This window comes from Spodoptera frugiperda, chromosome 3 (genome assembly GCF_023101765.2).
Source record: "Spodoptera frugiperda isolate SF20-4 chromosome 3, AGI-APGP_CSIRO_Sfru_2.0, whole genome shotgun sequence".
In the NCBI taxonomy this organism is placed as follows: Eukaryota; Metazoa; Arthropoda; class Insecta; order Lepidoptera; family Noctuidae; genus Spodoptera; species Spodoptera frugiperda.
In genome coordinates, this window is record NC_064214.1 from 7,466,489 (window position 1) to 7,481,691 (window position 15,203).

A 15,203-nucleotide genomic window follows, 5' to 3' on the forward strand; every position below is an offset into this window, starting at 1 on the left:
CACCTTCTCGTCAAGCTTGTCATCGACAGTCTCCTTCTCGTCAGGCTTGACTGGGCTAGGTGCTTTCTCGTCAGGCTTGACTGGGCTAGGCGCTTTCTCGTCAGGCTTGACTGGGCTAGCCACCTTCTCGTCAAGCTTGTCATCGGCAGTCTCTTTATCGTCAGGCTTGACTGGGCTAGGTGCTTTCTCGTCAGGCTTGATTGGGCTAGGTGCTTTCTCGTCGGGCTTGGCTGGGCTAGGCACCTTCTCGTCAAGCTTGTCATCGGCAGTCTCCTTATCGTCAGGCTTGACTGGGCTAGGTGCTTTCTCGTCAGGCTTGACTGGGCTAGGCGCTTTCTCGTCAGGCTTGACTGGGCTAGGCGCTTTCTCGTCAGGCTTGACTGGGCTAGGCACCTTCTCGTCAAGCTTATCATCGGCAGTCTCCTTCTCGTCAGGCTTGACTGGGCTAGGTGCTTTCTCGTCAGGCTTGACTGGGCTAGCCACCTTCTCGTCAAGCTTGTCATCGGCAGTCTCCTTCTCGTCAGGCTTGACTGGGCTGGGCTCTTTGTCATCGGGCTTGACTGGGCTAGGTGCTTTCTCGTCGGGCTTGACTGGGCTAGCCACCTTCTCGTCAAGCTTGTCATCGGCAGTCTCCTTCTCGTCAGGCTTGACTGGGCTAGGCGCTTTCTCGTCAGGCTTGACTGGGCTAGGCGCTTTCTCGTCAGGCTTGACTGGGCTAGGCGCTTTCTCGTCAGGCTTGACTGGGCTAGGCGCTTTCTCGTCAGGCTTGACTGGGCTAGGCACCTTCTCGTCAAGCTTATCATCGGCAGTCTCCTTCTCGTCAGGCTTGACTGGGCTAGGTGCTTTCTCGTCAGGCTTGACTGGGCTAGCCACCTTCTCGTCAAGCTTGTCATCGGCAGTCTCCTTCTCGTCAGGCTTGACTGGGCTAGGTGCTTTCTCGTCGGGCTTGACTGGGCTAGCCACCTTCTCGTCAAGCTTGTCAACGGCAGTCTCCTTCTCATCAGGCTTGACTGGACTAGCTGCTTTCTCATCAAGCTTGGCTGGGCTAGGCGCCTTGTCAAGCTTGTCATCTGCAGTCTCCTTCTCATCAGGCTTGACTGGACTAGGTGCTTTCTCGTCAGGCTTGACTGGGCTAGGCGCTTTCTCATCAGGCTTGACTGGGCTAGCCACCTTATCGTCAAGCTTGTCATCGGCAGTCTCTTTATCGTCAGGCTTGACTGGGCTAGGTGCTTTCTCGTCAGGCTTGACTGGGCTAGGCGCTTTCTCGTCAGGCTTGACTGGGCTAGGCGCTTTCTCGTCAGGCTTGACTGGGCTAGGCGCTTTCTCGTCAGGCTTGACTGGGCTAGGCACCTTCTCGTCAAGCTTATCATCGGCAGTCTCCTTCTCGTCAGGCTTGACTGGGCTAGGTGCTTTCTCGTCAGGCTTGACTGGGCTAGCCACCTTCTCGTCAAGCTTGTCATCGGCAGTCTCTTTATCGTCAGGCTTGACTGGGCTAGGCGCTTTCTCGTCAGGCTTGACTGGGCTAGGTGCTTTCTCGTCAGGCTTGACTGGACTGGGTACTTTCTCATCGAGGTGTACTTGTTCTGGGCTAGGTATTTTTTCGTCGAATTGTTCTGGGCTAGGGGCCTTTTCTTCGGATGTGATTAGACTTGGCTTCCTCTCTTCAGGCTTGACTGGGCTAGGCTCTTTGTCATCTAGCTTGATTGGGCTAGGTGCCTTATCGTCTGTCGTGATGAGACTTGGTTTCCTCTCATCGGGCTTAACCGCGCTAGGTTCTTTCTCGTCAGGCTTGACTGGGCTAGGTGCTTTCTCGTCAGGTTTGGCTGGACTAGGTACCTTCTCGTCAGGCTTGACTGGGCTTGGCTCTTTGTCATCAAGCTTGACTGGGCTAGGCACTTTATCGTCAAGCTTGTCATCTGCAGTCTCCTTCTCATCAGGCTTGACTGGACTGGCAGCCTTCTCATCAGGCTTGACTGGACTGGCTGCCTTCTCATCAGGCTTGACTGGACTAGGTTCTTTCTCATCAAGCTCAGCTGGGCTGGGCGCCTTGTCAAGCTTGTCATCTGCAGTTTCCTTCTCATCAACCTTGATAGGGCTGGGTGCCTTCTCATCAGGCTTGACTGGACTAGGTTCTTTATCATCAAGCTTGTCAAGCTTGTCATCTGCAGTCTCTTTCTCATCAACCTTGATAGGACTGGCTGCCTTCTCATCAGGCTTGACTGGACTGGCTGCCTTCTCGTCAAGCTTGTCAACGGCAGTCTCCTTCTCATCAGGCTTGATCTGGGCTGAGGTGCTTTCTCGTCAGGTTTGGCTGGACTAGGTACCTTCTCGTCAGGCTTGGACTAGGCTTGGCTCTTTCTCATCAAGCTTAGCTGGGCTAGGCGCCTTGTCAAGCTTGTCATCTGCAGTCTCCTTCTCATCAGGCTTGACTGGACTGGCAGCCTTCTCATCAGGCTTGACTGGACTGGCAGCCTTCTCATCAGGCTTGACTGGACTAGGTTCTTTCTCATCAAGCTTAGCTGGGCTGGGCGCCTTGTCAAGCTTGTCATCTGCAGTTTCCTTCTCATCAACCTTGATAGGGCTGGGTGCCTCCTCATCAGCTTTGACTGGACTAGGTTCTTTATCATCAAGCTTGTCAAGCTTGTCATCTGCAGTCTCCTTCTCATCGGGCTTGACCGGGCTGGCTGCCTTCTCATCAGGCTTGATTGGACTAGGTTCTTTCTCATCAAGCTTAGCTGGGCTAGGCGCCTTGTCAAGCTTGTCATCTGCAGTCTCCTTCTCATCAGGCTTGACTGGACTGGCAGCCTTCTCATCAGGCTTGACTGGACTAGGTTCTTTCTCATCAAGCTTAGCTGGGCTAGGCGCCTTGTCAAGCTTGTCATCTGCAGTCTCCTTCTCATCAGGCTTGACTGGACTGGCTGCCTTCTCATCAGGCTTGACTGGACTAGGTTCTTTCTCATCAAGCTTGTCAAGCTTGTCATCTGCAGTTTCCTTCTCATCAACCTTGATAGGGCTGGGTGCCTTCTCATCAGGCTTGACTGGACTGGCTGCCTTCTCATCAGGCTTGACTGGACTGGGGGCCTTTTCATCAGGCTTAGCTGGGCTAGGCGCTTTCTCGTCAAGATGGTCATCTGCAGTTTCTTTGTCATCAGGCTTGATTGGGCTGGGAGCCTTGTCATCAGGCTTAGTTGGGCTAGGCGCTTTCTCGTCAAGATGGTCATCTACAGTTTCCTTCTCATCGATCTTGGTAGGGCTGAGTGCCTTCTCATCAGGTTTCGCAGGACTGGTTGCTCTTTCATCAGGTTTGACATGGCTGGGCGCCTTCTCATCAGACTTATCGTCAATCTTGACATCGATTTGGCTTAATAGATTTTCTGTTATCTTTAGTTTTTGTAATGGTACATGAGCTATACCGTCTTGGTCCTCACCATCGATTGCTTTTTTGTCGTCTTTGATGTGATGTATATCTTTTTCTAAATCAACTTGCTTGTCATCAAGTTTGTTAGAAATGATATCTTTTTTATTGATTTCATCGAGTTGTTGTTCAATTTGTAAGTCTTGTTTTGTATCAATAACCAGTTCATCACTTATACTTGAATGTTGTTTAGTTGTTTCCTTGATTCCAATTTCATCAGTTATTAATTTAGCTGTTGTTTGTACAAGGGCTTTTTCTACTTTATCGATGATTTTTAAATCTTTGTCGGAAATTATCTGTTTGTTATCTATTTCTAGGTGAATGTTATCTTTTTGTGTCAATAAGCTGTCTTGTAGAGAACTCGCATCTGACACAAGATCAGGGCTAGGTATTTCATCGTCAGGTTGTTGTCGTTCATCCTTTAAGCCCGTAAGTTGTTTTGTTATTGTACTGTGGAGCAGGTCATCTTTGATTCTAATGCCTTGATCCACTTCATCCGTTATCTGAGCCTCTTTCTCTGGACTAGGTTCTTTTTCAGGAACTTTGCTGAGAATGGCATCAGAAATTTTGAATTCTAGTGATTTTTCATCGATGGTGATTTTTTTTTCATTTATTTCGTCCGCTTTTAATTCAATTTGTTCCTTTGGGCTTAATTTAGTAACAGTTTCTGGAGCTACGTGTACGTCTTCAAGATGATGTTTATCTATGACTATGAATCCATCGTCATCTTCTTCCTGTTTAACTAATTTTTGGTGATCCAGTTTGACAGTGTCAAAAGTTTTGCTTGGACTAAATTTGTCGTCTATAAGTTTTTCAGGGCATTGATCAGTTACTTTGCTGATTTTTTCTACAGATATAATGCTAGATAGGTCATCGTCAGTCTCAGAAAGACTTAATTCTTTTTCCTCTACTTTGTCATCTATCTTCACTGGTGTAGGGACTTTCTCTTCGAGATGTACTGGACTGGATGCTTTTTCTTCTGGCGTGATAAGACTGGGCTTTCTTTCATCAGGTTTTACTGAACTAGGCTCTTTTTCATCGGGTTTAACTGGGCTGGATGTTTTTTCATCTGGATGTACTGGGCTGGGCGCCTTTTCTAATGGTGTGATGAGACTCGGTTTTTTCTCATCAAGCTTAGCCGGGCTAAGCTCTTTGTCGTCGGGCTTGACTGGGCTGGGTGCCTTTTCCTCTGGTGTGATGAGACTTGGCTTCCTCTCATCGGGCTTGATTGGGCTGGGTGCTTTCTCATCGAGATGCACTGGGCTGGGTGCCTTGTCGTCTGGCGTGATGAGACTTGGCTTCCTTCCGTCAGGCTTAACCAAGCTTGGTTCTTTGTCATCGGGCTTGACTGGGCTGGGTACCTTTTCATCCAGATGCACTGGGCTGGGTGCTTTCTCATCGAGATGCACTGGGCTGGGTGCTTTCTCGTCGAGATGAACCGGGCTAGGTGCCTTTTCTTCTGGTGTGATGAGACTTGGCTTCCTCTCATCGGGCTTGACCAGGCTAGGTTCTTTATCATCCATTTTGTCGGGACTGGGTATTTTCTCGTCGAGATGCACTGGGCTAGGTGCCTTGTCGTCTTTCGTGATGAGACTTGGCTTCCTCTCATCAGGCTTGACTGGGCTAGGCTCTTTCTCGTCCACTTTGTCAGGACTGGGTGCTTTATCATCGAGATGTACTGGGCTGGGTGCTTTCTCGTCGAGATGAACCGGGCTAGGTGCCTTTTCTTCTGGTGTGATGAGACTTGGCTTCCTCTCATCAGGCTTGACTGGGCTGGGTGCTTTCTCATCTAGATGCACTGGGCTGGGTGCCCTTTCTTCTGGCGTGATGAGACTTGGTTTCCTCTCATCAGGCTTGACTGGGCTAGGCTCTTTCTCGTCCGGCTTGACTGGACTGAGTGCCTTGTCGTCTGGTGTGATGAGACTTGGCTTGCTCTCATCAGGCTTGACTGGGCTAGGCTCTTTCTCGTCGACATGCACTGGGCTAGGTGCTTTGTCTTCTTGTGTGATGAGACTTGGCTTCCTCTCATCAGGCTTGACTGGGCTAGGCTCTTTCTCGTCCACTTTGTCGGGACTGGGTGCTTTATCATCGAGATGTACTGGGCTGGGTGCTTTCTCGTCGAGATGCACTGGGCTAGGTGCCTTGTCTTCTGGTGTGATGAGACTTGGCTTCCTCTCATCAGGCTTGACTGGGCTAGGCTCTTTGTCGTCTGGCTTGACTGGGCTAGGTGCCTTTTCTTCTGGTGTGATGAGACTTGGCTTCCTCTCATCAGGCTTGACTGGGCTGGGTGCCTTGTCGTCTAGTGTGATAAGACTTGGCTTCCTCTCGTCAGGTTTAACCAAGCTTGGTTCTTTGTCATCGGGCTTGACTGGGCTGGGTGTTTTTTCGTCGAGATGTACTGGGCTGGGTGCTTTCTCGTCGAGATGCACTGGGCTTGGTGCCTTGTCTTCTGGTGTGATGAGACTAGGCTTCCTCTCATCAGGCTTGACTGGACTAGGCTCTTTGTCGTCTGGCTTGACTGGGCTAGGTGCCTTGTCTTCTGGTGTGATGAGACTTGGCTTCCTCTCATCAGGCTTGACTGGGCTAGGCTCTTTATCGTCAGGCTTGACTGGGCTGGGTGCCTTGTCGTCTAGTGTGATAAGACTTGGCTTCCTCTCTTCTGGTGTGATGAGACTTGGCTTCCTCTCATCAGGCTTGACTGGGCTGGGAGCCTTTCGTCTCCAGATGTACTTGACTGGGCTTTTTCTCGTCGAGATTAACCAAGCTTGGTGCTTTGTCATCTGATTGACTGGGCTGGCTTTCTCATCGAGATGTACTTGACTGGGCTGGGTCTTTCTCGTCGGATGTACTGGGCTGGGTGCCTTGTCGTCTGGTGTGATGAGACTTGGCTTCCTCTCATCAGGCTTGACTGGGCTAGGCTCTTTCTCGTCTGGCTTGACTGGACTGGGTGCCTTTTCTTCTGGTGTGATGAGACTTGGCTTCCTCTCATCGGGCTTGACCAGGCCAGGTTCTTTATCATCCACTTTATCGGGACTGGGTGCTTTATCATCGAGATGTACTGGACTGGGTGCTTTTTCATCGAGATGTACTGGGCTAGGTGCCTTTTCTTCTGGTGTGATGAGACTTGGCTTCCTATCATCAGGCTTGACTGAGCTAGGCTCTTTCTCGTCGACATGCACTGGGCTAGGTGCCTTTTCTTCTGGTGTGATGAGACTAGGCTTCCTCTCATCAGGCTTGACTGGACTAGGCTCTTTGTCGTCTGGCTTGACTGGACTAGGAGCCTTGTCTTCTGGTGTGATGAGACTAGGCTTCCTCTCATCAGGCTTGACTGGACTAGGCTCTTTGTCGTCTGGCTTGACTGGGCTAGGTGCCTTTTCTTCTGGTGTGATGAGACTTGGCTTCCTCTCATCAGGCTTGACTGGGCTGGGTATTTTCTCGTCGAGATGATTGGGCTAGGTGCTTTGTCTTCTGGTGTGATGAGACTTGGCTTCCTCTCATCAGGCTTGACTGGGCTAGGCTCTTTTCGTCCAGATTTGTCGGGCTGGGTGCTTTCTCGTCGAGATGCACTGGGCTAGGATGCCTTTTCGTCTTGTGTGATGAGACTTGGCTTCCTCTCGTCAGGCTTGACTGGACTAGGCTCTTTCTCATCTGGCTTGACTGGACTAGGAGCCTTTTCTTCTGGTGCATGAGACTGTGGCTTCCTCTCATCAGGCTTGACTGGGCTGGCTCTTTCTCATCTGGCTTGACTGGGCTAGGTGCCTTGTCTTCTGGTGATGACTGGACTGGGTGCTTTCTCATCGAGATGACTGGGCTGGGAGCCTTTTCGTCTTCCGAGATGAGACTTGGCTTCCTCTCGTCAGGCTTAACCAAGCTTAGTTCTTTGTCATCTAATTTGACTGGGCTGGGTACTTTCTCATCGAGATGTACTTGTACTGGGCTGGGTATTTTCTCGTCGAGATGCACTGGGCTAGGTGCCTTGTCTTCTGGTGTGATGAGACTTGGCTTCCTCTCATCAGGCTTGACTGGGCTAGGCTCTTTGTCGTCTGGCTTGACTGGACTAGGTGCCTGTTCTTCTGGTGTGATGAGACTTGGCTTCCTCTCATCGGGCTTGACCAGGCTAGGTTCTTTATCATCCACTTTGTCTGGACTGGGTGCTTTTTCGTCGAGATGTACTGGGCTAGGTGCCTTGTCTTCTGGCGTGATGAGACTTGGTTTCCTATCATCAGGCTTGACTGGGCTAGGCTCTTTCTCGTCTGGCTTGACTGGGCTAGGTGCCTTTTCTTCTGGTGTGATGAGACTTGGCTTCCTCTCGTCAGGCTTAACCAAGCTTGGTTCTTTGTCATCGGGCTTGACTGGGCTGGGTACTCTTTCATCTAGATGTACTGGACTAGGTGCTTTCTCGTCGAGATGTACTGGGCTAGGTGCCTTGTCTTCTGGTGTGATGAGACTTGGCTTCCTATCATCAGGCTTGACTGGGCTAGGCTCTTTCTCGTCTGGCTTGACTGGGCTAGGTGCCTTTTCTTCTGGTGTGATGAGACTTGGCTTCCTCTCATCAGGCTTGACTGGGCTAGGCTCTTTCTCATCTGGCTTGACTGGGCTGGGCTCTTTCTCGTCTGGCTTGACTGGGCTGGGAGCCTTTTCGTCTTGCGTGATGAGACTTGGCTTCCTCTCATCAGGCTTGACCAGGCTAGGTTCTTTATCATCCACTTTGTCGGGACTGGGTGCTTTATCATCGAGATGTACTGGGCTGGGTGCTTTCTCGTCGAGATGTACTGGGCTAGGTGCCTTTTCTTCTGGCGTGATGAGACTTGGTTTCCTATCATCAGGCTTGACTGGGCTAGGCTCTTTCTCGTCTGGCTTGACTGGGCTGGGTACCTTTTCTTCTGGTGTGATGAGACTTGGCTTCCTCTCATCAGGCTTGACCAGGCTAGGTTCTTTATCATCCAATTTGTCGGGACTGGGTGCTTTTTCGTCAAGATGCACCGGGCTAGGTGCCTTTTCGTCTTGCGTGATGAGACTTGGCTTCCTTTCGTCAGGCTTAACCAAGCTTGGTTCTTTGTCATCAGGCTTGACTGGGCTGGGTACCTTTTCATCCAGATGCACTGGGCTGGGTGCTTTCTCATCGAGATGCACTGGGCTGGGTGCTTTCTCGTCGACATGCACTGGGCTGGGTGCTTTCTCATCGAGATGCACTGGGCTGGGTGCTTTCTCATCGAGATGCACTGGGCTGGGAGCCTTTTCGTCTTGCGTGATGAGACTTGGCTTCCTCTCATCAGGCTTAACCAAGCTTGGTTCTTTGTCATCGGGCTTGACTGGGCTGGGTACCTTTTCATCCAGATGCACTGGGCTGGGTGCTTTCTCATCCAGATGCACTGGGCTGGGTGCCTTGTCGTCTGGCGTGATGAGACTTGGTTTCCTCTCTTCAGGCTTAACTGGGCTTGGTTCTTTGTCATCGGGCTTGACTGGGCTGGGTGCTTTCTCGTCGAGATGCACTGGGCTAGGTGCCTTTTCTTCTGGTGTGATGAGACTTGGTTTCCTCTCATCAGGCTTGACTGGGCTAGGCTCTTTCTCGTCTGGCTTGACTGGGCTGGGTGCCTTGTCGTCTGGTGTGATGAGACTTGGCTTCCTCTCGTCAGGCTTAACCAAGCTTGGTTCTTTGTCATCTAATTTGACTGGGCTGGGTACTTTCTCATCGAGATGTACTTGTACTGGGCTGGGTATTTTCTCGTCGAGATGCACTGGGCTAGGTGCCTTGTCTTCTGATGTGATGAGACTTGGCTTCCTCTCATCAGGCTTGACTGGGCTAGGCTCTTTCTCGTCTGGCTTGACTGGGCTGGGTACCTTGTCTTCTGGTGTGATGAGACTTGGCTTTCTATCATCAGGCTTGACTGGGCTAGGCTCTTTCTCGTCTGGCTTGACTGGGCTGGGTACCTTTTCTTCTGGTGTGATGAGACTTGGCTTCCTCTCATCAGGCTTGACTGGGCTGGGAGCCTTTTCGTCTTGAGTGATGAGACTTGGCTTCCTCTCATCGGGCTTGACCAGGCCAGGTTCTTTGTCATCAGGCTTGACTGGGCTGGGTACCTTTTCATCCAGATGCACTGGGCTGGGTGCTTTCTCATCGAGATGCACTGGGCTAGGTGCCTTGTCGTCTGGCGTGATGAGACTTGGCTTCCTCTCTTCAGGCTTAACCGAGCTTGGTTCTTTGTCATCTAATTTGACTGGGCTGGGTACTTTCTCATCGAGATGTACTTGTACTGGGCTGGGTATTTTCTCGTCGAGATGAACTGGGCTAGGTGCCTTTTCTTCTGGTGTGATGAGACTTGGCTTCCTCTCATCGGGCTTGATTGGGCTGGGTGCTTTCTCATCCAGATGCACTGGGCTGGGTGCTTTCTCATCGAGATGCACTGGGCTGGGTGCTTTCTCATCGAGATGCACTGGGCTGGGTGCCTTGTCGTCTGGCGTGATGAGACTTGGTTTCCTCTCATCAGGCTTGATTGGGCTAGGCTCTTTGTCGTCCATTTTGTCGGGACTGGGTGCTTTCTCGTCAAGATGCACTGGGCTGGGTGACTTTTCCTCATGCTCGATTAAATCTTGTTCTTTCTTGCTAGCTATCGGTAGACCAATGGCTTTATCATCTGGTTTGTCAAGTTCTGGTTTTTTATTGGCTACGGCAAGCATAGTCCTAACACTCGTTACCACATTTGACCCTTCTTCAGGGATTTGTAATTTATCTTCGAATTCAAATGGTACAGGAACAGGTTTCTTATCGAAAAGTTTCATTTGTCTAAAAACACGGGTATACTTAGAACCATCGGGGTAATCATCGGCTTCTATAGTCATAATGCATACCTTATATTTTATAATTTTTTTAGTGACATGTTTAAATTCAGTGATTACTGTAGTAATTATATATTCTCTCATTACCTTTACTCCTTTCACAATGACAGTTTCATCTTTATGAATAGTGTGTTCTTCAGGTTTACCCAAAGCCATAAAATCTTTTAATATCTCATCAATTTCTGCTTCTTGTGACTCATCCCAGATTAAAGTAGGTGTTGTTCCGTCTGGTTTTGGAGAAACAGGTTCCTCTGATTTTACTGGACTAACTATTTTGTCATCAAGGGTACCTGCAATAGGTTCTCCTTCATCCTTTTCGACTGTTGTTCTTTCAGATAATTTTTCCGATATATCTACTTCTGAACTAATAGATTTTTCGCTAGGTGCAGGAGATGGCAGTTTCGGTTTTTCATAAGCAAGGGAGACTTTTCGGGTGGTTCGACTAAATTTGGCACCATCCGGCATCTCGTCTTCTTCAATCGTTAAAACAGTAGTTTTATATCTGAATGTCGTTTTAGATACATTAGTGTATTCTTGTAGGATTGTCGTCACTATGCATTTTCTTTTGATTAAGATACCTTTTTCTGTAATTGTTGTTATTTGTGTAGTAGTTACTTCTTCTGGTTTTCCAGCCGGTTCAAAAGCCATTAGTCGTTCTTCAATTTCTAATTCCTCATCTTCATTATAAATTAAGTCTGGTTTGGAGGTCGTCAAAACTGTTTTATCTTCTAAATCCGTGGATTTTGATAGTTTTTCTTCAGTTTGAACGGGCAAACTAGGCTTGTCGTCAATTTTGTCTTTTTGTGGCTCCTCTTTATCAAGCTTAACAGGGCTAGGTGGCTTTTCATCCGCTTTTGTTATACCAAGTTTTGGTCGTTCATGAGAAAGAGATACTTTTCTGTACGTTCTTCCAGTCTTTTTACCATCTGGAAGTTCATCATCTTCAATAGTTAGAACAGTGGTTTTATATCTAACAATCGTTCGAGTAACATTACTATATTCTTGTAAAATAGTTGTTATTGTTGACTTCCTAATGATGACGATACCTTTCTCAGTAATTGTTGTAACTTGTGTTGTTGTGAATTCCTCTGGTTTACCACTGGGTTCAAATCCAATCAATCTTTCTTCAATGTCTAATTCTTGATCTTCATCGTAGATTAAGCTAGGAAGCTTATCGTCTGAGATATCTGGACTTGGCTCTTTTTCACTAGAAATTAGTTCTTCAGGCGTGAGTTTCTTCAAATCTAGTTCTTTTGTAGCATCTTTGGTAACATCAATAATATGGTCTTTCATTTCATCGAATATTGATACTCCAGGCTTTTCTTTTTCTATCAAAAGATCTTCAGAAGGTTCTACTTTAGTGGGGCTTGGTGTTTTGGAAACTGATTCTTTTTTGGTTTCAGTTTCCTTTACTTTATCTTTTTCGGGACTTTCTTTTTCTGGGCTTGGCTCTTTCTTGTCAGTTTTTTTGCCGAAGAATCCGAAAACTTCATCTTTGAATGCCGACACTTTTTCGGCAACTTTTTCAACTTTAGTTTCAGCCTTTTGCAATAAAGTCTTTTTCGGAATTTCTTTTTCCGAAACTTCTTTTTCTTCAGAAGGCGATTTGTCTTTAACGGGTTCGTCTGAAACTTCAGTCTTTTCTTGTAAAGTTTTCTCTTCTTTTCTCTTAAGATCAGCAATTTTTTCCTCCAGTTTTTCTAACGTTTTTGCTGATTCTAGTGTGGTGATTACTCGTTTTTCGGGCTTTTCTTCTAAGTCCTTGGGTAAAGATTCTTCTTTAACAATATGATCAGTTACATCAGAACTAATTTCTTTTTGTACACTTTCTTTAACATCATCGACTTTTTCGATGATCGTTTCATCTACGAGTTCTCGTTTGACTCGTTTGCTTTCACTGAGCACTGTCTTGTCTGAGGTTTCACTTACATCATCCGATGTAATGGATCGGGCTGGTGATACTTCTTTTTGTATTTCAGAGCTTTCATGTGGCTTTGCATCAAGAGCTTTTGTCTCTTTGAGTTCTTCATGAAGATCGTGCTTAATTGCTTGTTCACTAGTTAAGAGCATTTTTGTAGCTTCGATAGCACTAACAGTAACTGGCGTGCTTGGAAAAACTTCCGGAGATTTGCTAAGCAAAGGTGATTTCTCAGCCATGATTTCATCTAAGCTTTTGTCTGATTTAAGTACTTCAGCAACATCAGCAACGATTTTTTCCACTTCTTTAGGACTCAAAGGAGGTTTGTCGGGCATTTCTAACTTACGAGCTTCTTCAATCTCTTTTTCAACATCTTCTGGTATTGAAGGGATCTTTTCGGGCATACAAGGAATCTCTTCGATTACAATAATATCATCTTTTATTGGTGAATCGAGAGTTGTAATGTGAGTTTCTCGTAATTTCTCAGTATACTGCCCGTAGTCGTATTCTCCATCATCATATTCTTTAACTGGTTTTAAGTCTTTATCGGGGACTGCTGACACTTTCATTTGTTCGTGGTACATTGGGGACTCTGGAGCCGATCCAGGTGTGACAGTAACAAGTTCAGCATGGGACGCACGTTGCACTGTTTTGATAACAACATCATCTTGAACAGCTTTCATTCCTTTGTATGTTACTCCACCTTCTTGATCTAGGAGAGGTAGGTCTGTAGGAACTTTGACGTCATCAGATTTTCGTTTTACGAATTCTTCCTCTGGTGTTTTCTTTTCTACGTAAGTTCTGTAGTCAACTTCTTCATGCAAAGGTAAATCGGCTACTTCATCTGGAGTCTTGACGATTTCTCTTATTGGAACTGGAACAGATTCGAGTTTAGGACTCTTTTCTAGTGATAACGGTTTTGTATCGATTAAACTTTGTGGTGGAATTACTTCCTTAGTCTCTTCTTGAACGTGTTTTTCTTCAACCTGTTGATCCTCTTTAATATCATCAAGTGTTATCCTTTCATCTTCAGGTAGCGTTGGTGCAGTGGTTGCCCCTGATTCAATAGTAGTAGAAATCTTCTCATCCGGCTGAGACTCTTGAACCTGCATTTCAAGAGAATCTTTCGGTTTAGGAATACTTTTACTATCAGAGGTTTTCTTTTCACTGCTAATGTCTTGTTTTTCTTCAACGCTCACTGAGTGTTCTTTAGATTCAATTTGTTTCGTATCAGTTTCGATAACTGCTTCAGTCTTGATTTGTGTTTCTTCAGGTTTTTCTAGTACTGTAATATCTTTCTTTTTCTCAGATTCCTCTTTATCTTTAGCATGTTTTTGTAATTCATCTTCATGCTCGTGACTATCCTCTCGTTCCACAGCAGAGTCTTCAGTATACTGTTCAACTTCTTCTTTTTCGATTATAAGATATTCTTCTTCAAATTCGCCGTCGGCAGTCGTTTCAGTCTTAGTATCATCTAACAGGCATGTAATTTTTTCAATATCCGACCGTCCTACAAATTCAATTTTCTCTTCAGCTTCGCTGTCCCTATTGAAGACAGCTTCAATTTCTCTTACGATTTCTTGTTCTTCTCTTTCATCCAACTCTTGTTGTTTAATATCATCGAGGGATTTGGATGTGTCTTCATCAGATTTCTTTGCATCTTTCAGTATATCTTCATAATTTACTCTTTGTAAACCCTTTAATTTTGAGGCATCTCCTTTAACTGACTTCACAGATTTGGTTGGGCTCTTCATAGCTTTCAACCCTTTCACCGGTGATGATAAGGGTCTTGGCCGGCGCGAGATAGGTTCCCGTTTAGCTTTAGTTTCTTTCTTTTCAGATGATTTTGCTGTGGTTTCTCGTTTGGGCGATGCTTGTTTGTATTTTGATTCGACAACCATACGATTTTTCGCTTCTTTAGTGCTCTTAGCTGGGGTGCTTCCTGGACTCAGTCTTCTAGTTTTGGCTTTTATTTTGTCTTTTAAAACTGGTACGGATGGAGTAGTTTTAGTATCAGCTAATTTTTTAGGTGTAGTTGGAGGTGATTTTTTGTCTTCTGATCCTGCTTTTTTCTCTATACTTGATGTCGCTTTTCGCTCTGAAACAGCCCGCGTTGCGCGATGACTGATTTTACTTCTTGTAATTGACGACGTCATTTCAGATTTGCGTGTGTCAACTTTAGTTTTCTTTTCTACTTTTGTTTTCGGTTCGGCGTCAACTTTTTTAGCATCAGCCTTAACTACAGAGTCTTTAACTTCATCAGTCTTATCAACGCGTTTCGTTTTCTTATCCACAGCCTTCTTCTTGACATCTTTCTTTTTAGGCAGACCATCTATCACAGTGCTCTCGTATTGAGCAATCTTATCATCTAGTTTAGTTTCTATCCTCGCAGTTATAGCCTCGTGTAAGACGGAGTCCATTTTATCTTCCCCATCTACGAGTTCACTAAGTAGTTTATTGTCTATTATATTCTTTGTTTCACCTTCTTTGAGGTCTTTTGGAGGTGGTTCGGGTTCAACAATTTTTTCATCTTTCGTTTTTTCTGTAATGATGCTTCTTTCTTTACTAGATTTGGTTGTCGTCTTGGCGCTAGTTTTTGTAGTTGTAACTGTAGTTGCTGTGGCGGTGACAGCTGGTACCGTGGGTGCCATTTGCCTGCCTGTGCAAGTGGGATGTTGTAGGAATTCTAAGTGTTTAAGTTTTTCTAAGCCTTCGAATATTTTGTGTTGTGGTGTCGATCCTGGGAACATAATCCTCGTGATCGTGTCATCGGGGTTGGCTGGGCGCCACACTAGTAACGCACAGATTGAAACTAAGTTAGGTATCGGGAAGTTAAACTGTCCGGACACACTCGCACCTTCAAATAACTTTTGTTCACTGTTGTGCCAACGTTTTAAGAATTCACGAACGTATTTAGAGTCCTTGGACGGATTCAGTACGTACATGTCGAGGGTACCTGAAATAAAGAAAAGGTGAGGGTTAAAATATGATATTATGTACCGTGGAGGACCGAATAAAATGGCCATTTTAAAA

At 46.4% G+C, this 15,203-nt stretch overlaps 1 protein-coding gene across 1 annotated transcript in view; it reads right to left on the reverse strand.

The window, feature by feature from the left end:
• The window catches only part of LOC118274312 (microtubule-associated protein futsch), a 198,234-nt gene that overhangs the window by 18,730 nt on the left and 164,301 nt on the right, over nt 1-15,203 (reverse strand). The window contains 7 exon segments of the mRNA XM_050707568.1: nt 4-1,583; nt 1,650-2,145; nt 2,338-3,221; nt 4,308-6,126; nt 6,277-6,860; nt 6,863-7,093; nt 7,129-15,126. Of these exon segments, the coding sequence (XP_050563525.1) occupies nt 4-1,583; nt 1,650-2,145; nt 2,338-3,221; nt 4,308-6,126; nt 6,277-6,860; nt 6,863-7,093; nt 7,129-15,126 (13,592 nt within the window).